The sequence below is a fragment of the Carcharhinus amblyrhynchos genome, chromosome 14 (assembly GCF_965287045.1).
Source record: "Carcharhinus amblyrhynchos chromosome 14, sCarAmb.v2.hapA, whole genome shotgun sequence".
Lineage (NCBI taxonomy): Eukaryota > Metazoa > Chordata > Chondrichthyes > Carcharhiniformes > Carcharhinidae > Carcharhinus > Carcharhinus amblyrhynchos.
In genome coordinates, this window is record NC_137337.1 from 20,297,194 (window position 1) to 20,322,241 (window position 25,048).

Sequence of the window (25,048 nt, forward strand, 5' to 3'; positions counted from 1 at the left end):
AGACTTCTCATGTCCTCTTCTGGTGGTTCTTACCTCTTTTTAGGCCCTTCCTGGCTAACTTGTAACTCTCCAGTGCCCTAACTGAGCCTTCATGTTTCATCTTTACATAAGTCTCCTTCTTCCTCTTCACAAGAGATTCAACTTCCTTAGTAAACCACGGTTCCCTCACTCAACCACTTCCTCCCTGCCTGACAGGTACATTTTGATCAAGGACACACAGTGGCTGCTCCTTGAACAAGCTCCATGTTTCAGTTGTGCCCATCCCCTGCAGTTTCCTTCTCCAACCTATGTATCCTAAATCTCGCCTAATCGCCTCATAATTTCCTTTCCCCCAGCTGTAACTTTTGTCCTTCGGTGTATATACCTATCCCTTTCCATCGCTAAGGTAAACGTAACAAAATTGTGGTCACTAACACCAAAATGCTCACCTACCTCCAAGTCTAACACCTGGTCCGGTTCATTACCCAGTACCAGATCCAATGTGGCCTCGCCTCTTGTTGGCCTATCTACATACTGTCAGGAAACCTTCCTGCACACATTGGGCAAAAACTGACCCCTCTAAAGTACTCGAACTATAGCTTTTCCAGTCAATATTTGTAAAGTTAATGGTTTTGATCAAGTTGCTTCTTACGCAGCTGGAGTACTGTGTGCAGTTTTGGGCACCGCACCTGTGCAAAGATATTTTGGCCTTGGAGGGAGTGCAGAGGAGGTTTACTAGGCTGATACCAGAGTTGAGGGGGTTGAGCTATGAGGAGAGGCTGAATAAACTGGGCTTGTACTCATTAGAGTTTAGAAGAATGAGGGGAGATCTCATTGAGACTTATAAGATGATGAATGGGATGGATAGGATAGAAGTGGAGAGACACTTCCCGCTCAAAAAAGACAGTAGGACTAGGGGGCACAGCCTCAAGATAAAAGGGGGGCGGTTTAGAACGGAGTTGAGGAGGAACTTCTTCACTCAAAGGGTGGTGAATCTCTGGAATTCTCTGCCCGTTGAAGTGGTGGAGGCTGCCTCGCTAAATATTTTTAAGACGCGGGTTGATGGGTTTTTGATAAGAGAGAGGATTAAGGGTTATGGGGAGAAAGCGGGAAAGTGGAACTGAGCAGCGACAGATCAGCCATGATCTTATTGAATGGCGGGGCAGGCTCGAAGGGCTAGATGGCCTACTCCTGCTCCTATTTCTTATGTTCTTATGTACTCTTCTGAACCCCAGTGGATACAAGCTTAACCTGTCCAACTTTTCCTCATTCCTGGTATTAGTTTAGTAACAGTTCTCTGAACTGCCTCTAATGTATTAAATAAGGAGACCAACGCAGTACACTATACTCCAGATGTGGTCTCACCAATGCATTGTACAACAGAAGCATAATCTTCCTACTTTTGTGATCAATTTCTAACACAATAAATGACAACATTTTATTAGCTTTTCTAATTACATGCATACTAGCCTTTTGTGGTTCATGCACTAGGATGCCCAGATTCCTCTGCAATCTCTCACCACTTTGATACTGTGAATTTTTATTCTTCCTTCCAAAGTGGAAATTTTTACATTTTACGACTTTATATTCAATTTGCCAAATCTTTGCCTACTCACTTAACCTACCTATTTTCTTTGTAGTTTTCTTGTATCCTCTTCACAACTTGGTTTCTTTGTCGTTAGCAAATTTAGCAGCCATACCTTTAGTCTCTTAATTCAAGTCATTTACACCTGTCCTAATACCTCACGTGGCTTAATGTTAAATATTAATTGATGCTCCTACGAGGTGCTGTGGAACATGTATGTAAGTTCAAGTTATTTATGTATTAGTTTTCTTTTGTCTTCAGATAGTCTTAATGCAAAATATTGCAATCTTTTCTATTAATGTTTTGTTTTTGCTTTAGAGCCAAACCTACTGAGTGGAACTGCGCACAGTGTAAACAAGCGAGGTGTAAAACGACGTGATCTTGACCCAGAGGAGCTAAAAGAGATCTTGTCCCCACTACTGCCTCTTATTCGCATAGATCATATTCTACCCCAAAACAGCGAGGTTCTTAATGATGCTGTAGGTTTTAGTGTTTTTCTTTTCATAAAGGAAAATGTACTGTCTGAAGTCAATGGATCTTAATTGTATAATTCATTTTTAAGATCCATGGTGTTATCAGATACTGATATCTTGTCAATGTCTCCAGCAGTGGTTCACGGGACTGGCTGCTGTACATAAACAAGAGGAGCTTGTGGCTATTGGTGGCACTCTGACTGTACTTCTGTTGCATGTTTCTCCCTGCCTTATTTATACTTTGATTTACAATACTGCCATCTGGCAGCATAAAACTAAGTTATGGCAGTTGGATTATAGATAGGGAATGAATCCAATTATTATAGAACATGCACCTTTCTGTTTTGAGCTGTTGTGCTAAGGCTATAATGACTTTTGATCTGGCTGGGAGGTAGGGAACTTCATCCGATTATTATTCTTGCATTACAAAATGCAAGTAGAACTATACTTGCTATTCTCCCAAGGGAGCACTGTAAATACAAGAGGATAGTATAATGCATCTTGTTTTGAAATCTGTTCCATTTGGTGAGGTTTACAAAGTAAAAACAGGAAGTGTAAATAAGTTGAAACCTTAATGCCATTCAATAATACCATTTTCATTCTTTAGATAAAGAGAGGACTGATTAGCACGCCACCATCAGATATGCTGCCAACAGCTGAAGGTGGAAAATCTCATGCTTGGATACGTCAGAAGAATGCTGGTATATATGTGAAGCCTCGTTTATTTGCACCATATGTGGAGGAGGCAAAGGTACACTTGTACAAAAGTAAATCGCAGTCCAAATCTGGAAGCATACATTGGTCAAATACAATGTACTTTGCAATTCAGTGTCTCCTGTATTAACTAATATCAGCCATAAGCTATATTATATTTCATTCTTTATAGTATTTGACTAGAGTACAATATTCTTCTGAGTAACCAAATGCAGTAGTCAATTTAGAATACACTCCACAAGAAGTGCTTTACCCTTGTTCAGACTTGACTTACTGATAACTTTCCAGTTCAAATTGGCCGAATGTAACATGCTTTGTCAATCCAATTAGAAGATGGCTTGTCAGTCAGTCCTACTGGGATCCTGCAGTGTGCAATAGACAGCTAATGCATTTAACTACCTGAGATTTGGCATTGGGACGTCTGTTGAGGGTAATAGAAAGAAATCCCTCCAGTTTGAGCATTAAGTAGAAACTATAGTAATATCTTAAATGACATACAAGTTTGAGGCTTGATTGTAAATTTTCAAACCAACTTGGGTTTTAATTTTGATGCATCAATTTTCATAATATATTTCTGATCTATAATATTGACCTTTTCATTTATCACACTCTTAAAATGGAAAGTCTGAATAAGTGACAGAAAAGGTGTGATTTCCATGTAGACGGAGTCTATATGGAAATCAAATAATGCATCATAAGTATTTAATAACCTTTTTCAGTTTGACACAAATGTCAATTAATACTTTGTTCTGTCTTCTCTATCATATTTGAACTCTTAAATTTCATCTTGTCTGTCAGTCTTTTTGTGTGTACTTTTAAGCAATTCAATTAGCTCCTATTGTCTGCAGGTTTTGCTTGCCACCATTCATTGCATTCAATTTAATATGGATAAGAAGCTGCAAACTGTGGGAGACAGTGGTGTCTTGATAATGTCACTGGACAAGTAATCCAGAGGGCCAGGCTAAAGCTCTGGGGAAATGGATTCAAATCCCACCATGACAGCTGGGGGAATTTAAATTTGCTTAATAAAATATGATCATAACGATATGGATATAAAGCTAGTCTCAGTAATGGATGGCGATTACAACTATTAACAGCTGTTGTAAAATCTCATCTGGTTCACTAATATCCTTTTAGAGAAGAAAATCTGCCACCCTTCCCTGGTCCAACCTACATGTGACTCCAGACTCTCAGACTCTTATTGCTGTTGAACTTGAGGACAGTTCAGGGACGGGTCTATCCCTGCCCACATCCCTTGCCTGTGATGCTCACATGCTGTGAAAGAATAAAGAAAAGTGCAGATTTTTCTCTTGATGCGGTGCTACAGTTTTATCTTGCAGTTGTCTATACTGCAAGATAAAACTGTAGCACCACATCAAGTGAAGAATCCGTGCAATACTTTATTCTTTCAAAGCATGTGGAGGATGTGGTCGAAGCAGATTCCATAACAACGTTCAAAAGGTATCTGGATAGATAAATGAATAAGCAGGGAATAGAGGGATAAGGACCATGTAGAGGCAAGAAAGTATTAGAGAGGCATCTGTCTCAGCACAGACTTGGTGTGCTGAAGGGCCTGCTCCTGTGCTGCACTTTTTTTTGTTCTTTTGATTCTTTAGTGGATGATTTTAATTTGCATTATCAAGATAATATTAATAAAACAGTTAACTAATGTGAAACGTAATTCTTCAGAAGTCTTTATTAAATATTCCAGCAGTGTGCAAGCATTCTTTTGGTTGTTTTGCATGTGCCTGGTAGCATGCGTTATAAAATGAACGTTCTGACAAGTAGAATTCACTTATTAATAGTAGCTTCTTGCGTTACCTACTCAATCTTGCTATTAGTTGAGTAATGCAATGGACTTTTCAAGTGGGGGAAAAAACCCTTTATTTTCAGAGTAATTTTAAGCCTTCAAGTAGGTGAGACCCACTGGAATTCGCTATCGCAGAAACCAGTAGAGATTGAACCATTGAATATATTCAGGGCTGAATGGGACAGAATTCTGATTGACGAGGGTGTTGCGGGAGGTGGGATGGTACACGGTGACAGCAGCCAGGAAGGTACAGTCAGATTAACCATGGTTTTATTAAATTGCAGTGCAGCTTTCATGGGCTGACTGGTCTACCCCTGCTTATATGGTCTAAATTGCTGTGACTTGGAATGGTAGCATGTAGATTTGTGTTGCTAATATTCCACATACAAGTTTGTTCTAACAATATGCAAAATATTTGTTAGGTTAAGAAATCTTAATAGTCAGCTATGTACTGTTGTACACTCTGGTACTATTGGTAGAAACTGCCTCTTCCCCTCAGATCAGAAGTGGTAGATGGCAGGAGCGGGCTTGGAATTATACAGGTATTCGAATATTGCTTATCTCTCAAGCAGTCTTTAATTGATGAGTTACTGAGAGTAATAATATTGCTGAAAAGTAGTGTCAACTTTAGACTCATCTGAGGATAAATAATGCCTTTTTAAAGTTTTGCTATGGTATTTGAATTGCTCATGTTTGTGTTAAATTGCCAGGCTGCAACCTATACTGGAAAGATTTCAAAACTAATTAACATTATGGTTTAACTATTATTCACCCTTTAATTTCACTTTTACATGTTCTGAAATGTAGTCATATTAAGTACACTTTTTATTTGTTAAATTGTTCTTGTGTGATAATTTACCTAAATTTTTGTTCTCAGACTGTTTTGGATGAGATGATGGTAGAACAGACTGATCTTGTGAGATTGCGCATGGTTCGCATGTCCAATGTACCAGACACACTGTACATGGTGAACAGCGCAGTACCACAGTGTTGTCATTTAATGAATCACCAACCAATAGGTACACCATCCAATCCTCCTTCAATCATTGCCAACGAAATACCTGGTGAGTGTCTGCTTGTTTTGTGATTTATTTGCAATTGTTTTGACTTTTTAACGACTACCAGAGCCGAAATTAGCTTTCCCTTCTCAGCTGCTGTTCGTACTCCATTGTGTGATTATGCAGCAGTTGAGAAATTCGTCGAATCCCTACAATGCACAAGGAGGCCATTTGGCCCATCAAATCTGTACCAACTCTCTGAAAGCGCAACCCACTCACGACCCCGCCCTATTCCCGCAACCCCACACATTTCCCATGGCTAATCCACCTAATCGACACATCTTTGAACACTAAGGGGCAATTGAGCATGATCAGTCCACCTAACCTGCACAGCTTTAGACTGTGGGTGGATCACCTGAAGGGAATTCACATAGAGTCAGCGATTCAATGCAAGGTGCAAACTCCACACATGACAGGCATCCAAGGTGGAATTTAACCTGGATGCCTGGCGCTATGAGGCAGCAGTACTAACCACTGTGCCACGTGCCGCCCCAAATCTGGAAACCTGAAAATCTGGAATGTTAACTAGTTGCTTTTGCAAATGAGATAATGATACCATTATCACTGTCTTGTAATTCCATACATAAGACGCATTTTCAGATATTTAGTATAACTGCAACATTTAAGAGTAAGATGCTTGTTTTGGTCCGTTGGATTTTCACTGTTGTGCTTGCTGTGTTTGTTTGGAGCCTGATGAATCAGGTCATTATTTATCCTTTGTGCAGACGATACAAGTTTATAAGTTTGTAGATTAACAGATGTGATTCAAGTAAGCTGACTTTTTTTCTCTTGGCTGTGGGTTTGTTTTTGCCTCTGTATAATAACAGGCACAAGTATCAACTCTGAATCACAGTGCTTCACAGGTGGTACGGTGGCACAGTGAATAGCACTGCCTCCTCACAGCTCCACGGTCCTTGGTCCTTGGTTTGATTCCTGGCTTGGATCACTCTGTGTGGGGTTTGCACATTCTCCCCATGTATGTGAGTTTCCTCCCACAGTCCAACAATATATGGATTAGGTTGATTAGCCATGCTAAATTGTCCCTTAGTGTCCCAGGATGCCTAGGTTAGAAGGATTAGCAAGGTAAATACGTGGGTTTTCGGGGATAGGTTCTGGGTGGCATTGCTGTCAGTGCAGACTCAACGCGCTGAATGACAACCTCCTGCACTGTAGGGATTCTATGCTTCACCCAAAGTCTGCTATCTTACAAGTGGAATTAAAGCAGTGGGAGTCAACCCTCAAAAGGAAGAAACTGATGCTAATGAACCACTGAAAATATTGATGGCGGATCTAAGTTTTTAACAGTTGCATAGATTCTCAATGCATCCTCTACAGAGCTTATGTGTGTGCATTGTGACCACGTGGGTGAGGCATATTGTTCTGATTAGAACCTGGAGGCAAAACAAATTTCTGCTTCTCCTGATTTCACCCCCCCATCCTTTAAAATGGTTACAATGCAGGAGCTCACGCAAAGTATTTATGAAATGAGTTTACTTTACAGTCCCTCCGTTGAATATGGTGAAAGATATGATCCGGCGTCTGCAGGAGCTTAGACACACTGATCAGGTCCAGCGTGCATATGCTTTGAACTGTGGAGAAGGAGCAACAGTAAGCTACGAAATTCAGATTCGGGTATTGAGGGAATTTAACTTGCCCGATGCTGCTGTTGAGCTACTTCAGGTATGTAAAATGTGACATACTACAAGATAGCATAGTTGGCTAATCTAAACTAAAACTGTTTAAATGTAGAATGTAATACTGTAAAATTGTGCAAGTAAGCTCTCAAAACTATTGAATAATATAGTTTAGAGTACTGGTTAAAGCAGTTTGCTGCAATATACCTAGTTAATCAAGATTTCCAAAGCTGCTGCTTAATTGTTTGTGCTGCAATTAACATGATTAACCTGCATATTAGAATTTTTTCTTCCTGTTAACATTCCACAGAGCACTAGTCCTTTTGTTAAAAAATAAGTTTGTATTTCTAAATGGACGTGTGTTCACAGCAGGGCAGGCTTGCTAATTAATTACTTTTGTTTTCCATAGAATCCTCATAAATTCTTTCCTCACGAACGATTTGGTGATGAGAGTCCAGTGCTGGCCATTCGACAGCATGGCCACTGCAGAATGAACAGTTCACCAGTTGGAGAGTATGGTGATATTGAGCCTTGCGCAGCGTTCCACTCGGCTTTACCACCACCCCCACCACCCTACCACCCTCCTCCGCTGGTTCATGAGAAGCACAAAGCAGACTGGAGGCAGCGGCTGCCTGGCCAGTTGTCATCCCGCTCCTTGTCATATCCTTGTAACCGTTCCTTGCTTTATCCTGCGCTGGCTTCCAGGCCTGTTTATCCACCTGGTGGTAAAGTAATGATGCCTCCTGATTGCACCAATTCTGCCGGATTGGTCCGGATTACATCAGAACTGGGGGTAAGTTTGACTTCCAAACATTAAATCAGTAACAGTTTTTTAAGAAAGCGTATGCCTTTCCTAAATGTTTTTTGGCTTCGGTTTCTTTTAGAACCGAAAAATTGAAAACCTGGTATATCTACAAGTGTTGCATGTTAATTGAGTTAATGACAAGCAATCAATGAGATCAAATAGCAAATGGTATTTTTATCAAGCTGGTGCTAAATAGGACTAGATTTTGGAACTTGAGGATTTCTAGCCAGGCAAAACTAAATGTATTAGCATGTTTTGTAGTTTACTGTTGTGCATTGCATAACAAGATTGCATTTCACAATGCTTCCTACCGAATGATTAATTTTTCATCTCAAATAAATTGTAAATTCATGACTGGTTTCTGAATGTCTTGGGTCCTAACATTTGAATGTTTCTTTATGGGAACATGCATTACTGTCTAGCGCCAGTTCTATTATTTACTGTAAACTCAGCAATACCACAAAACACACATTGTTCATCCTGTGTTCCCATGAAGTGAAGCTATCCACCAGGTACATTGTCCTGTTCCATCAACTTTTTAAAGGATATATCCTTTTCTTTTGTGCTCTTACACTGAGGGCAAACTAAATTTTCTGATGCCTTTTGAGAAAGTGCTTTGAGCATCAAGATACCTTGTGGGCAAGGTCTCTATGGAAAAAATCCCACCCTGCTGCAGAATTGGACATAATGGATCCCTTTCTAAAAACACAAAAAAATCCACTTGGGGTTTAAATCTGAATGGCTGCTCATTTTATGAGAACTGATTTTTCTCTTGGCTGAGGATATGTTACACCAGTCCCACCATAAATTTTGACTGCAAGAATAGGAAAGAAACCACGAATGTTGTCCACGAGGACTCAAGAAAAGAGCAAAGAAAATTACAGCACAGGAACAGGCCCTTCAGCCCTGCACCAACCATGCTGCCTGACTTAACTAAAACCCCCTAAAAGAATGAAAAAGAAAAGACTCCTTGCTTAGGATTAGCTAGTAATTTTTAGCTGTCCTTCACTTTTGTCTTTTTTTTCAACTGATAAAAGCTTAAATGCATGGCTTTTATTAATATTTCATATTTAATCTAATTTATGTAATGCACTCTGTCTGCAGGTGAATGTGACAAATTATGCTCAGCATGGTGGTCTGTAAAATGTAAGTTTGTTTGATGTATGCCGTTTTGTAAATGTCTTCTTTAAATTCTAGAATCCTGAAGGTACCTTAAATGAGCTAATGCCAGACATTGCAATGGGTGTGACATCCTTGAGTAACCTATCACTGAGGGATAGAAGATTCCCAGAACTGACTTTGAATGCTGATGTAAACCAAATGGTTTTAGATTCTGCATCATTTCCACGCCCTGCTCCGTACATACACAACAGACATATACACAGTGGAAGGAGGAAACCTGGTGAGCTGAAAGTGGAATCTCGGGAAGGCCACTTGGAGTACCCAGATCTATATGACTTTTCCAGTGCAACTTACCGATCATGCACTCCAGGAACCAGCAGGCGTACACTTGCTCCTTCACAGGGCACGTACTTAGGCCCAGATTTGTACAGTCACAGTAGGCCAGCAGCAGGCTTCAAGATGACCTCACTTTGCAGTGAAACTGCTAATAAAGCAGACGAGCCAAGGAGGGACTATTTACTGCCTCCTGAAGTTCACCAGCCAAGACCAAGTGATCCGCCATACTTTGATTTCTTGGAACAGCCTCCGCACAGGTTGGACTTGGCATTGCTACAGGAGTCTAGTGGAGGATCTTTGCACACTAGAAGTAGGGGTTTGATGGAGACAGATCTGACTTATGGCTTAACAGCCAGTCGAGCTATGGGTGTGCCCTGCAACTCTGAGAACCGTGAGACCAGCTGCAACAGAAGGCCATCTGATGGTGACATGCTAGAACCTGGGCTCAGTGCCCAACTGCACAGAAGCATTCCGAACAATCGGGAAGATACGTTAAGCCGAGAAAGGAGGTCACCAAGCAGACCTGATCTGCCATACAAAAAATCTGCCCTTTAGTGATGACAGTAATCAAGTCTACCTTTTCAGCAGATGACTCCATTATTAACTTTGCTTTCATAATGTTTTGTACATAACATTTCTACCTTAAACTGAACTGTTTTTAGATGGTTTTCTATGACTTTTGTGATATCTTGGGAGACCAGGTCTTGCACCAGTATTGCCATTCTTTCTAATGTTTAAACAGTCTGCTTAATCGAGTTTACCATTTTGGAAAAAAATGCTTAATCTGTTGCCTCCTTTTTGACAGGTTTGTTTAAAAAAAAATCTGTTTTTTGCGTATTGAATTAAGGCTGTATGATGTTTAATGGTGAGCTGTACATCTGAAAAATACTGATATGCATTGTATTTTCTCATTTTTGAGAAAGTTTATAAAGTTAATAGATTGGATGGTATTCTTTTTAAAGTATATTGTTGGCATTGGAATACATGTCCAAGCAAAGAGTGTCTGTATTCCTCTGGCCAACTGCCTGTATTGAGAGAGAGCACAGATCCTAGTCAATCTGAATCAGTAGTCTTAATCCTGGGACAATCAGATTGCTGTGACAATCGGTTTATAAGATTAATGTTTTAATATATGGTGAGAAGCTGAATCCCAAAGGCAGAAATACTAGCAACGCAGATGTGGTAGCTGGAGCTCTATCCAAAGCTACTGACATGTCTTTTGCTTGGTTATTAATCTGTGGTGGGATACACAAAACCCTTTTGGCCTTTTTCCTCCTCATTTGATTAGTTAGCTGCTTCTCCAATTTCTGGCTGGGTTGACAAATGTTGGTCTCTGAAATGGTGTACTCTTAATTATTGGAAACAATCAACCACATTTGATGGAAAAGCTAAAATGCGAGTCATATGGTTTGATTTTTAAATTCTTGAATTTCCCCTTGCTGCATCCAAGTAAACTTTGCATATTGCACATATTTAGCCTATTTGGCTCCCTTAACTGAGGGGCTTTCTTGTTACCCAGCATGTGACGAGCTTTGGTCTCAGTCTCTAGATGAGGCTAAGATCCAATGTTATTCTCAACTTTCACAGACTTGTATAATTAGTTTGAAGGGGATAATGCTGTAACCCTAGAGGTAGGGTAAAAGTATATAGAGGTTTCGGGTTGTAATTGTTGTAGCAAGTGTTCAGATTCATACAAAAACTTTAATTCTCTTGAGCTTGTTGCAGCTGATGAGAAGTATATTAGTTGTAATTTGATTGTGCTATCTTTTAAATTTTATTACTTCTGATCCATAGTACAAAACTGGAGTGACGGTTGTGCATAATGTTTTTTTTCCTCATGCCCTTCCTATTGTGTGCTTTTTGTTTGCATGAATGATCAAGATTAGAAGTATTTTAGGAAGAGACGGGAGAATGCAAAGCACCAGTGATGCAAAAACTGATTTGATCACTGCTACTATGCAATCTCATCATCTGTCTTTACAGTGGGACTGGAATCAAAATGATCTGGTAGTAGGTTTAAAAAATTTTAAGAGCTGGAATGTAATCATGAAGATTTCAAAGTTGCATCCAGAAACACATTCTCATGTGCTTGTCCCAGCTGATGAGCTAGTAAAGTGTACTTTAGCTGTGCCAGAACATTCATCTCTGAGTCAATAAGGTGTGGGTTCAATTTCCACTCGAGAGACTTGAGTGAGCATGAAAATCTAAGCTGACACTCCATTGCAGTACTGAAGAATCCTGGATGAGACATTAAACAGAAGTTGCCTTCATTTTCTCAGGTGGACATAAAAGATCCCAAGGCACTTCTTTGAATAACAGCAGGGCAGTTCACTCTGGTTTGCTGGCCAGAGGTCAAAATATTAAACACGCTCTCCCCACACCCACCTTCAGGGGCTAGTTTTTTATTTTAGGGAGCTACCTTTTGCTTTTCAGGGGCTCTTTTCCTTTCTCACTGACTCCTTTGTTTAGTGATGTATTCATACAACATTACCTTTTTGTATTTGTGTTAACGTACAGGGTCTTTGTACTCTCATGAGCAGAATTGGAAGAATTTGTCAATATTCTCAACAATCCACAACACAAAGAAAACATTGATCTTCTAGACATCACCATATTAAAACTGACACAAAACAAGCATAAGTTAGCAACCTTTTTTCAATTTAACTGACACATGCTTCCACCCACAATAAGCTATCACCCTAAACACTCCCTTCACTGACTGGTGAGGTTGCAGATTTTCATGGCCTTTTTTTAAACTGCATCTCTGATTTAAATCTAGCAATTGATCGAGCATCAGTTGCTGTTGCGGAAGAGTGTTACTGTTCAGTATTATTCCATTAACAGTATTCATTACAACAGCATCCACTACATTTTTTTCCCCTACAGTAGCTCCTGAACAGCTGCAGCCTTAAGCTTAGACACTCCACTTTCTTTTGTAGTCAGAGGTAATGAATTCCTTGACAGTTTTCCTGGCTCCAGTTTGTTCAGTGTTCTCTTTTATTGACAAGATTTAAAAGCTGTTCTCTTCACAGTCTCTCTTCTCCACCCCCTCCCCTGCCACTGCTATGATGTATTGAGGTCATTTGCCTTCCTCCTGCTTCTCTGGGTACAGGCTATTTCTCTCCCACGTTTGCTACTGACAACTAGCAGCAGCACAGGAGAGAAACAGCCTGTGCATGGAGGAAGTGCTTGTCCAATTCAGGGGTGACTTTTCTCGTTGATGGACCACCTCCCTCCATAAATGAATTTTTCAGGGCTTTTTGGGGGCTTCAGTGTGAATTTGCCTACAGTTGATGTATTTTGAGTCCTGATCCTGGCCAATATTGGCATCACTGAAAACAAATTAACCAGCCAATATTGCACTGTTGTCTGTGGAACCTTGCTGTTTGCAAATTGGCTGCTGCATTTGACATTACAACAGTACTTCAAAAATGCTTCATTAATTTTTGGGATGTCCTGAGTTCATGACAGAACGTAAGTTTTTTTTTTACCCATGGTGAATAGAAATGTATTCAGGGAAAGAAGATGTAATCTCATCTGCCTCAAATTACATCAGGAAGCTTGGTGTATTGTTTCCAGGTATACCTTAGTCTTACTGCAAATTCTATTGGGAGTTTTAAGCAAATGATTGAAAATCAGTCAGACTAAAAATATGTTAAGCAGAAGTTACACAAATTAAATGGTGCTTGTTTTCTGCAGGGTGCAGGTTTCTTTTCAAAATTTTAAATGTTTATGCCTGGAACCTGTGTGTTAACTGTCTCACCTTTTCAAATGAAATATAGGATAAGCAACCTTTGTGGTAACTGTCCTGGTATACAGCACAGCATTTCAAAGCTGCCTGACCTGCTGCTACTTTTATATTGTCCTGACTTGTAGTGTGTACTCCCCACACACCCCTACCCCAATTGCATGCTCTTTAATTGCAGTTATTTACCAATATAATTTTGGTTGAATGATAAAACTTAACTATTGGAATCTGTTTAAAGATGAGTTTTTGGTGTTTGGTAGCAAAAGATTTCTGAAACTTGCATTGTTGGTGTTAATCCTTTCATGATTTGTTTTGGATTCTTCTGATCTAGCCTGTTACTGGGATACAGTAAAGTGCCTTCCATACTAAAGGCTCAAGTATCAGTAATTTAGATCAAATGTCCTATGCAAGTGATTTCTACAAACTGCATAACCATCTTTGTAGATTCTACTATGCTTCAATGTACATAGTGTTTTTAAAGAGACTTATTTTTATTTTAGCATCTGAATGAGATTGTTATTGCTCAGTAAGATGCATCTCCCTATCAAATACCATGGCAGTTGTACAGAATCTCTGATCTATTTTTCTACTGTTTCTGGGGGAGGGGGGTGAAGCATGTAACAAATTCTACATTGCCATAAGTGGTGTTTGAAATAAATGGCCTATGGAATGTGTCTCATTTTTAAATTGTAAAATTTCCAATTTCCAGATTTTTGAAACCAAGGTACTGCAAAGTGTTATCTTTTAAATATCCTAGTCATGTGCAAAGCTGCCACCAGGAGTGCAAAATAAAATCAGTAAGCATCAAAATGAATCACATCTGACAAATCTCACAACCACTCAGATCCAATTGATGACTTGGAGGTCCTGGTTACTGTATCACTGACACATGCAAAATGTAAATAGATTGTACAACCATCACTTAACTTTCGATCCTATATTCCATGTTACAGATCAACCATCACAGCTTCCATAAATTTATCATAGGTGAGGTGGCTTTAAGCCACTAGCTCTCAGCCCTATTCCCTTTTTCATTTTTGGTGGGGTGAAGAGGAAACAGACCAGAGGATAGTGCATACTATCAGATGTTCACATGCTAATTTAAATTCACCAAACCCATCCACTCTATATTCCTCTAAGAAACTCTTCTGTCCACCCCTAAGAAAGAATGTAACCAAGTTTTTGGATACCCCAAACTTCTATTGACTCTTTTTGGTAGTGTTTTCTTATACCTTGAAGTTTAGACTCTCCTCTCCCTCCCCTGCTTTGGATGCTTTATAAATCTTATCAAGGGCCCTCTACATCAAGTCAGTCACTCAAACTCTATTAATGCAAGTAATTCAAATATTCCAATTACAGGTTTTCAAGTAATCACTCAGGTAGCAAAGTAACCAAAGTTTTATTTGCTGTTTCCTTCTTCCCCCAAGTAAACATTAGAAACAAAACAGCAAGACCTTCCAATCAACTTTTCAGATTCAAAAGTTGGAGAAGCTACATTAAAATGTTTAAACAGAATTTAGTGAAGCAAAGCCCTTGGACAATGCAAAAACCAATGCCATGTTTCTGTTATAACCTGTACAGGCTGTGGAAACAAAATACACTTAACTGAGAAAGCAATTTCAGCTTAAATACAAGATTGTTCAGGTCGGAACCAAAATCGGAAGATTCAGGGTTTCCACCTGACATCAATGCTGGGTTCAAAAGTATGCAGATAAGGCAGTTCTATAACTAGATGCTGATAAAGCACATGTAGAATGGAATACCAGCTTCTAGTTTATTTTAAAATGAAGCATTTTGTGTAGCAAGCAGTCCTGACATTAAAACTCAATGCAGCCCAAAAACAGAAGCAGCAGTTTTCTAACAGTGTCTGGTTCACAGTAAGCAAACTGGTTGCTAGATCTGCTTGTATTACTACCTTACCCAAAGGTAGGTGGGGGGAGAAAAGAGATCCTTACCTACCATTAATATGAATCTTCATTTACAATTTCTAAATGCACATTTAGTCTATCCCTCCTCTAGGTGGCTAAAGTTTTAAATAGGCAGTTGCAGGGAGGGGGCAAATTTTCTGCTGTTTGTACGTAGTTTGATATTCAATATCTGCCACACTGCAGCTGTCTAAGTGTACAGGAGTTAACAAGATATGTTATGCTTTGGGAGGGGTGGGTGGGAGTGCACAGCGATAGCCCAAGCAATGTGCCAGTCATGGTGACTGAAATAAAATTGTCTTAGTTGTCCAATGTTTATTATGGACAAGATTATTTTTAAAAGCAATTTAAAAATCATAATGTGCATCTAATACAAGCCACTCATTTCCATTATTTGACTCAATTCTGCATTTCTTTGGGTATTTTATCCTCACTATATAAAACATGTACCAGTATTTTAAACTAATGCTTCTGTGCATTAAACAATTTTCTCTACTGCTCTAGAAGTGAACTCTATGAAACAGGCAAAAAAATCCAGGGCCAACTAGTTAATTTTAGATTGCTATTATTGAGAACCCATTTCTTCTTTTCTGTAGATGTGAGCAATATTTTCTATTTAGGGCTGTAATCTGTACTTCATTCTGTGCCTTAACTACAAAAGTACTGCATTCCATCCACACGCCGCCGCTTCTTTGATTGAAGCTCTTCAAAAAAGCGCTGTATATCTTCGCTCGTAACCACCTGTTGGATATAAAAATAGCATTAATGACTTATTATGGGATGCAACTGTTTCTGAAACACAACCTTATTACAGCATTAAAATGTTTTCACTTCCACTACAGAGATGAAAACACACTTGTAACAAGCTCTGAATCCAGAAAGCTCATTCAGCTTTTACCTGTAGTGTAGGTATTGGTTTCTCTGTCATCACTCAGACTAATCCTGTTTAGATGCATTTCAAACAGCTCAGACTGCTTTTTCCCCTTCCTAACCCAAGACTATGGCAGCCAATTATATTTATAATCACTAAATGCAATGTTGGTTAGAATTAAAAAGGTGTCTCTTTGATATCCAGATTTTTGATCCTAAAGAGCAAAAAGCAAGTAGTCACCACCACCCCCCACCCCACCTTGGCTAGGTTCCAAAAGAAATGAGGCCTAAAGATGTACGGTGAAGACAAATTTGTTTAGCTCTGGGTCTATAGATGCAAATATAGATTTGTAGTGAGGACAGTGTAGCCCATTGTGCATACAAGATTACCTTCCTCTTCACTCGTATGCCGTTGCCTCTGCCCCACAAACAACGTTCATTATTGTTGGAAGACCAGTAATTATTCATTGCTATGAGTTTCTTGGCAACAGATTTGGTTAATTAGCACCAAAGTGATAGCAACAGATGCCAGAGTCCCTCAAAAAATGGAACATCTTCAACCCTAGTCAAAATGGAACTTGTTCGGCTAATTGGTAAGTCACATCTCCCACTGGAAATGAGAACCATTACATTCCTTATATTAAATGCTTCAATACTTCAGCAAAAATGCAACTTGAGTTTAGGCTGAGGGAAAACCTTTGAAGATCTATTGCATCATAATACTATTTCTAATTAAGAGCATCACCAACTATGTGTCTAAGGTGGCATGCATTCCTACCTCTGAAGTTAGAGCTTTCTAACTGCTATCCAAACTCAAGCAATCCCACATTGAATCCATTGGTATATCCCTATACAAAAGGATGGACTGATATATACTATTATCGTGACTGTACCAGGTTGATTTAGATACCAAACCACCAACATGGATACTACCAGAAGGAAGGCTACCTATAACAGATCACATTTAGCTTAGCTAAAATAATTAGGGTATTATATGGATATAGAAGAAACAAATATCTCTAACAGTCTATTCCATTTTTGGGCATAGTGAGAACATAAGAAATAGGAGCAGGAGTAGGCCAGCTAGCCCTTCAAGCCTGCCCCGCCATTCAGTAAGATCATGGCTGATCTGTCGTGGCTCAGTTCCACATTCCTGCCCTCTCCCCATAACCCTTAATCCCCTTGCTTATCAAAAACCCATCAACCCGCATCTTAAAAATATTTAGCGAGGCAGCCTCCACCACTTCAACGGGCAGAGAATTCCAGAGATTCACCACCCTTTGAGTGAAGAAGTTCCTCCTCAACTCTGTTCTAAACCACCCCCCCTTTATCTTGAGGCTGTGCCCCCTAGTCCTACTGTCCTTTCTGAGCAGGAAGAGTCTCTCCACCTCTATCCTATCCATCCCATTCATCATCATATATGTCTTAATGAGATCTCCCCTCATTCTTCTAAACTCTAACGAGTACAAGCCTAGTTTATTCAGCCTCTCCTCATAGCTCAACCCCGGTATCAGCCTAGTAAACCTCCTCTGCACTCCCTCCAAGGCCAAACTATCCTTGCGTAAGTGCAGCGATCAAAATGGCACACAGTACTCCAGCTGCGGCCTCACCAATGCCCTATACAGCCACAGCAAGACCTCCCTACTTTTATATTCAATCCCCCTCCCTATGAAGGCCAGCATCCCATTAGCCTTCCTGACCACCTGCTGCACCTGCAGGCTGGGTTTTTGCGACTCATGCACAAGGACCCCGAGGTCCCTCTGCACCGTCGCCTGCTGCAGTTTTTCGCCACGTAAGTAATAGTCCTTCCTACCAAAGTGGACCACCTCACACTTGCCAACATTAAATTCCATTTGCCAGTTCCTGGCCCATTCGCCCAACCTATCTAGATCCTTCTGCAGACTCTCCACCCCCTCCGCGCAATTTGCTGTTCCACCAATCTTGGTGTCATCAGCAAATTTCGACACCATACACTCGGTTCCCTCCTCCAGATCATCTATATAAATGGTAAATAGCTGAGGCCCCAGCACCGACCCCTGGGGCACTCCACTAGTCACCAACCGCCAATCCGAATAGCACCCATTAACCCCCACTCTGTCTCCTATTTGACAACCAATCCTCTGTCCACGCTAACACCCTACCCCCAACTCCATGCCCCCTTACCTTCTGCAATAACCTCGTGAGGTACCTTGTCAAACACCTTCTGAAAATCAAGACAGACCACATCCACCGGCTCCCCTCTATCCACTGCCCTAGACACATCCTCATAGAACTCCAATAAATTTGTCAGACACGACTTCCCCTTAACGAAACCGTGCTGCGTCTGCTCTATCAAGCAATTCCCCTCAAGATGCCTCGCTATTTCCTCCTTGATGACAGATTCTAACATTTTACCTACAACAGACGTTAAACTAACCGGCCTATAATTCCCTGCCTTTTGCCTGCCACCCTTCTTAAACAACAGCGTAACATTAGCTGTTTTCCAATCTTCCGGCACTTCCCCAGAATCCAGTGATGTTTGGAAAATAACCAAGGCATCCACTATCACCTCTGCCATTTCTTTCAGAACCCTTGGATGCATTCCATCCGGTCCTGGGGACTTGTCCACAATCAGTCCCTCCAGTCTGTTGAGCACCGGCTAACAGATTGTTTCTGTTGAAACATGCCACATAACATCTTGGTTAAAATCACTTGCCGGAGCTTATGGGGTACTAAGCCACTTTTTTACTTGCACTAAACAGAGCTGCATTTAGACCATAAGCACACAGAGGTGAATGAAGAATCAAGCTAAATGAAAGTTGTATTTACAGCAGGCTTTTTTGTGGACAAAATGGAATGAATAGTTGGCAGTGGTACAGTGGTTAGCACTGCTGCCTCAGCACCAGGCACCCGGATTTGATTCCTAGCTTCAGTCTTGTGGAATTTGCATATTTTCCCCACATCTGTGTGGGTTTCCCACCACAGTCTAAAGACACCTGGATTAGGTGGATTGGTCATGCTAAATGGCCCCTTAGCACCAGGGGGACTAGCTAGGGTAAATATTTGGGGAAAGTAGTGTGGGTGGGATTGTGGTCAGTGCAGACTCAATGGGCCGAATGACCTCCTCCTGCATTGTAAGATTCTATGCCAACAACTTGAATTTGTAGAGTGTGTCTAATTTAGGGGAACACTAAGACGAGGTAACAGTGGATGTCAGGGTAAAAGGTGAATTAACCAAATGTTTAATGAGGTGGAAGCATCTATGATAGCTGAAGTACAACTGCAAATGCTGGATGCAGAAGAAGCTAGAGCAAGAGGCTCAGTAGAGGAGTGATGCGACCATTACAGGATTTTAAATTTCTAGGTACAGGGCTGAAGGCTGAGCAGAATCTGGTAATAGGATGGGTTACAGATGAAGAGAAAAATGGCAGGGTATTTGGGGGGGGGGGGGGGGGGGAATGAATAGCCGAGTGCTCGAAGGTATGAATGGGGCTAATCGGTGGCAAATGGGCTAGGGTGGAGTAGAGGTGGTGATTGAGGAGGAAGCACGCAAGCAATCTCTCTGAACTTTGCACCTTCAACCTATTATTTTGGCCTTGGAAGCAAAAGCAAACAATCTACTTTAACCTCAGACAGTAGCCAGGGAGGAGGATGAAATCAGGGTACCGAGTTTGTGGCAGCAGCTGAACAGTGGGAAGACTAAAACCAATGTTTGACTAGAAGGAACTGCAGCTCATCCAAGACCAGATATAGATTAGCATTCTGACAAAGGCATTAGAGCAGAAAGATAAAGCTGAATGTCAGTGCAAATATGTCTATGGCTGCAGAAGATACCACAGTGAGTAGTGTATTAAGAAGAGATTCTTAAGCAAATCGATACAACAGAGCAAGGATGGTAAATCATTATTGGAGATACTTTAGATACAATTGAAACCACGCAAAGGGAAAGGAAAGATAGCAGGAGTTTGCCATGACCAAAGATGAAGGAGGAGCAAGCATCAGAGAATGCATCAGTGCAAAAAAACCTAAAGGTCTGACTTGGATCACTTCAGGTAGACAATGTTGGCCAAGTCACAAATGTATGTACCATGTACTTAGTGATGGTGCCACAGCAAAAAAACCACACTGACCTTTTCAGAAGACAAACAAGATATGGCAGACAGAACACCCTTCATCCAGTATTTCCCCAGAGCGGAGAAGCTACGACATCTTCTCCGAAGCCTTCAACATCGATGAAAACGAATGTCTTGCCAATGCCATCCCCACACCCTAACTTCTTGCCTTCAAACAATCGCACAACCTCAAACAGACCATCATCCGCAGCAAACTACCCAGCCTTCAGGAGAAGTGACCACAATGCCACACAACCCTGCCACAGCAACCTCTGCAAGATGTACCAGATCATTGACACAGATGCCATCATCTCACGCGAGAACACATCCACCAAGTACATGGTACATACTCTTGTGACTCAACCAACACTGTCTACCTAATATGCGGCAGGAAAGGATGTCTGGAGGCATGGTACATTGAGATGATGCAGATGCTATGACAACGAATGAATGAACATGCTCAACAATCACCAGGCAGGCATCTTTCCTTCCAGTCAGGGAACAGTTCAGCAGTCACGGGTAAGCGTTCTCCAAGGCAGCTTTCATGACATGACCATGCAGAATCACTGAGCAGAAACTGATAGCCAAGTTCCACACACGACAATGGCCTCAACTGGGATCTTGGGTTCACGTCACACTATCTGTAACCCCTATGACTTGCTTGGGGCTTGTGAAATCTCTCTAATTGTGCTGGTTGGAGACAATACACATCTTTCACCTGTGCTTAACCCTCTCTCTACTCACATTGTCTATATCTTTGAGACTTGTTTACCTGTAAAGACTTGCATTCCAACCATTATCTTAAGTTTGAATTTGTGTCTTTATATGCCCTTTTGTGAACACAGCTGTTCACTCACTTGAAACTCCAAAAGCTAGTGCTGCCAAAAAACCTGTTGGACTTCAACCTGGTGTTGAGACTTCTTACTTGGATCACTTCCACAGCCTTGCAGAGGAGGTGGACTTTATATTCTTTCTTCACACCTTAACTAATCTAGTCCTACCACTATCAGAAGGAAGGCTGGTTCCCAAAAGATACCAGTCTCTAAACGTACTCATTTACCCAAAACCTAGACTTAAAATCAGCTTGTGGGGGAGGGGAAGCACGTCATAGTTAATAGTACACACACTTCCCAGTGAGCCAATAGATTTATCGCCAAGAGCAGGAACCTGGGCTGTTTCACCCCTCCTCCTACAGCACTGAAGGTAGTGCCCTTTCTGCTATCCCAGTTAAAATCAATAAACTCAGCATACAGTATTGAATCCAGTCTATTTGGCTCAATTCCACACCAGAAGTTTCTTTAATCTAAACATTTAAATTCTATAGTTGTCAAACATGTTTCAGAGTATCAGACACTGACTCATCCTTACCTTTCCTTCATCTGCAAACCTCTTCAGATAATCCTTCAATTCAGTCTTTAAATCATTGTATTCTGGATGAGGGGGGGAAAAAAAAAACAAAGGCTCACTAAATGACCTCAGATCAAAATGAATGTTATGACTGCATTCTACCCAGTAATGGAAATAAAGTTTGCTGTAATCAAGTAACACTCAACATGCACTAGCTTTTTTTTAAAAAACTACAGAAAGCCAGGAAATAAAAGAAAATTACAGCACAGGAAAATGCCCTTTGGCCCTTCAAGCCTGCACTCACCATGCTGCCTAAATGAACTAAAACCCCCTACCCTTCTGGGGACCATATCCCTCCATTTCCATCCTATTCATGTATTTGTCAAAGTGCCCCTTAAACATCATTAGCATATTTTGTCTTTGAGGCTGGTTTTCACTTCCCAAAGAGGAAAAAAAACCATTGGAGGATTTGTTGCTCCTGGAGGTTTTAGTTTGGGCTTAATCCAACTTTTGTCCATTTAAAAGTACAGTACCTTGTTTTAATGAGCACAACAGAAATGTGCAGATATGTCTTACTAAGTCTGCCATGAGGGGGAAAGAGAGGAGCTTCAAGAAGTCCAGTGAAAGTGGAAATACGTTCATAAGATTGAAATTTCTCCCATTCCACCCACCAAGACATACATTTCTTAATTCTTATAATGCAAAACTACCTTATTCCCTCCATATTACAATCATTGGAGGTTCTGCACAATTCAGTACAGAAATTGAAATGGTGCTTGATCAGCAGCTTAAGAAAACTAACATTGCATGAAACCCATCTTGTGATCTTGCTTTAGAGGAGTTAACTGAACTCACAATTAGGTGGCCCAACATGTAGGGTTACAAATACATTCCATTAGAACTTAAAAGGATCAGTTTACCATAAATGAGTTCAACTTGCTGGATTCTATTCATGTTGCTCAGCGCAGTCATTAATGGGTCACATTTCTCTCTGTCAGTTTCTTCAACTGTTTTGCCTTTATTCTCATAGGCCAACACTGTGTCAAACTCATCCAACAGAAAGGAGATTTCTAGTTCTTTATACAGATTCTGAAAAGAAGAATCAATTCTTCCATGTGAAACACAGATTTGGTCATAAACGAGAGACTTCATAGTAACATGCTGTTTACAAAGAAAGATTTTGGTTAACAAAATTGAGGTTTTTTCCCCCCAATGCAACTGCAAAATAGAATGGCAGAAAGGGGAAGACAGAATTTCCTCAACTAAAACTCTGCTGTAAAATTGCACCTCACATAAATGTTCCACTGTAGTGACACACTGGTGTGGATTTTCAGTGCACACAAAGCTCTGGTCCTTGTCTCCCATTTAAAACAGCTACAGAATTTTCCTTTTTTAAAAAAAGGAGCAAATGTTTATTTTCACTCCTGTGTCAATGAAACAGAGGCGGTCACCTGTCTGTGCAGATAAGACAGTCGACCATGTTCCTTAGCAACTATCTCTTATCCGTACAAGCACTTGCAGCAGAACTAAAGAACAATACTGCAGTTATCTATGTACTTAGTAGAAATACAACATCAATACTGTCAGGAATCCAAACTAATTACTGCACTTTCAGAGAGAGGTATGCTGCCAAATTTTCTACCTTTGCACTAACATTCCTAGATACAGGATTTACATCTATGCAGTGGAACCTTTGACTAAACATCAATTGACACTAAAACAGAACATGGTTTGATCTTTCATTGCAGGAGTTCTCATTTTGCAGATGAATAAGCCATTACATTGCATTTGCACACTGGCTCCCTTCCCAACTCTGATGTGACTGGTGGACAAAGCCTAGTTGCTGAAATAAAAGACGGACACAACATGCTGGAACCATGGAAACAAAAAAAAACAAACTATTGGAAACAGTCAGATGGCATCAGTTCATTGACATTTCAGAATTGCAGTGAAGACCTGCACACGCTAAACAGTGATTAGCTGCTACTTCACTTACAGATGCAGATTGCCTGTTGTCTATCCCATCATTACTGGATTCAAATAAATTACAATAAAGAATATGCTGACTTCTTCCAAAAAAATTCAGCATTCTGTTTAACTTGTGACAAATTAAAACACACAAAGCATCCTTAAATCAGGCATCAAGAAAAATCCTGCAACAGAAATGACAAACATACCATGCAGGACTGGCAGGTACACAGCTTGTTGCGCCAGTTATGAGGCCAGTAGGTGGCACAGTCTTTCTGCAGTTCATCTCTCTTTTTCACCTGCTGCAGTTTGCAGCCAGTATTCTCTGTAACAGGATCATCTTTCACGCTGCAACTTGCTTCATCACCGTTGGCTGCCTGGGAATAGAAGATGGGACACTTTTGTTACAAATGCATAATTAAAAATACTTTTTGGGATTTAATTTTTGATTTGAGAGATATTATTCTGGCTCAAGAGACTTATTTTAAACATGGGATAGACGGAAAAAGTAGTTTCGGTCTGTATAGTTTTATCAGATAGATCTGAAGTTGTAGATCTAATGGGATATCCTATTGTGTTGCTGGATTGGATTATAATGGCACCTCAATATTCCCAAGGATATGGGCTGCCTGAAGGCATCTCAGGAGAGGGCTTGAAGTTAACTAAATGAGGTGTGTATGAGATGGGGTTAAATTATTAATGTAACTCCCCAGATTTAAAAAAAGTTTGAAGGCAAGTGATAAATGAAGCAGCTTTTAAAAAAGTATCCATATACTTTGCAGATCCATATACTTGTGGGCAGCACGGTAGCACAGCAGTTAGCACTGCTACTTCACAGCTCCAGGGTCCTGGGTTCGATTCCCAGCTTGGGTCACCGTCTGTGTGGAGCTTGCATGTTCTCCTCGTGCCTGCGTAGGTTTCCTCCGGGTACTCCAGTTTCTCCCACAGTCCAAAGATGTGCGGGTTCGGTTGATTGGCCACGCTAAGAAATTGCCCTTTAGTGTCCAGGGATGCATAGATTAGAGGGATTAGTGGGCATAATATGTAGGGATATGGGGGTAGGGTCTGGATGGGATTGTGTTTGGTGCAGACTCGATGGGCCGAAGGGCCTCTTTCTGCACTGTAGGGTTCTATGATCTATGATCAAAAAGGTGAGGCTTAAGGTTTGCAGCAATCATTTGCATTTGTCCAAAGACAGGCTATATGTGTTTCACTGCCATGCAGATGTGCCGAGAGGGGAAAGGTTCATCTTTAATATATCCTTGCAGTTTCACAGTCAATGAGACAGTGTGGCAGCAGCTGGAGAAGACAGAGTCTGTCAGGAGCTGTAGACAAGAGCAACAGAAACCAGGGGTCTCTGCGGGGATTGGGAAGGGTCCCATGTTCAAAACAAAGTCCAGATTTGTGAGAAATTAAAGTCTGCCAACTCTGCCTAGTGAAGCTAGTGGAAGAGATCAGAGAGAGAAAAAGTTTTGGAAGTAATTGCAGGTTGGGAATCAGAGCAAAGTCTTGGAAACTGTGACACACCATGGTAAATAATCCAGGAATAAATATGCAAATGAAATTGAAATTTATGCTTTCAC

At 40.7% G+C, this 25,048-nt stretch overlaps 2 protein-coding genes across 2 annotated transcripts in view; one reads left to right on the forward strand and one right to left on the reverse strand.

Annotated features, from left to right (window-relative positions):
• btbd7 (BTB (POZ) domain containing 7) overlaps nt 1-13,951 on the forward strand; it is a 50,763-nt gene extending 36,812 nt beyond the window's left edge. The window contains exons 6-11 of the mRNA XM_080202368.1: nt 1,883-2,043; nt 2,645-2,788; nt 5,439-5,625; nt 7,121-7,299; nt 7,663-8,046; nt 9,256-13,951. Coding sequence (XP_080058494.1) covers nt 1,883-2,043; nt 2,645-2,788; nt 5,439-5,625; nt 7,121-7,299; nt 7,663-8,046; nt 9,256-10,071 — 1,871 coding nt within the window. The 3' untranslated portion in view covers nt 10,072-13,951. The remainder of the gene's footprint in view (nt 1-1,882; nt 2,044-2,644; nt 2,789-5,438; nt 5,626-7,120; nt 7,300-7,662; nt 8,047-9,255) is intronic.
• A 696-nt stretch (nt 13,952-14,647) lies between these two features.
• LOC145352467 (putative E3 ubiquitin-protein ligase UBR7) overlaps nt 14,648-25,048 on the reverse strand; it is a 34,301-nt gene continuing 23,900 nt past the window's right edge. The window contains exons 8-11 of the mRNA XM_080202369.1: nt 23,675-23,842; nt 22,418-22,586; nt 21,519-21,580; nt 14,648-15,930 (exon numbers count right to left, since the gene is read on the reverse strand). Of these exons, the coding sequence (XP_080058495.1) occupies nt 15,838-15,930; nt 21,519-21,580; nt 22,418-22,586; nt 23,675-23,842 (492 nt within the window). The 3' untranslated portion in view covers nt 14,648-15,837. The remainder of the gene's footprint in view (nt 15,931-21,518; nt 21,581-22,417; nt 22,587-23,674; nt 23,843-25,048) is intronic.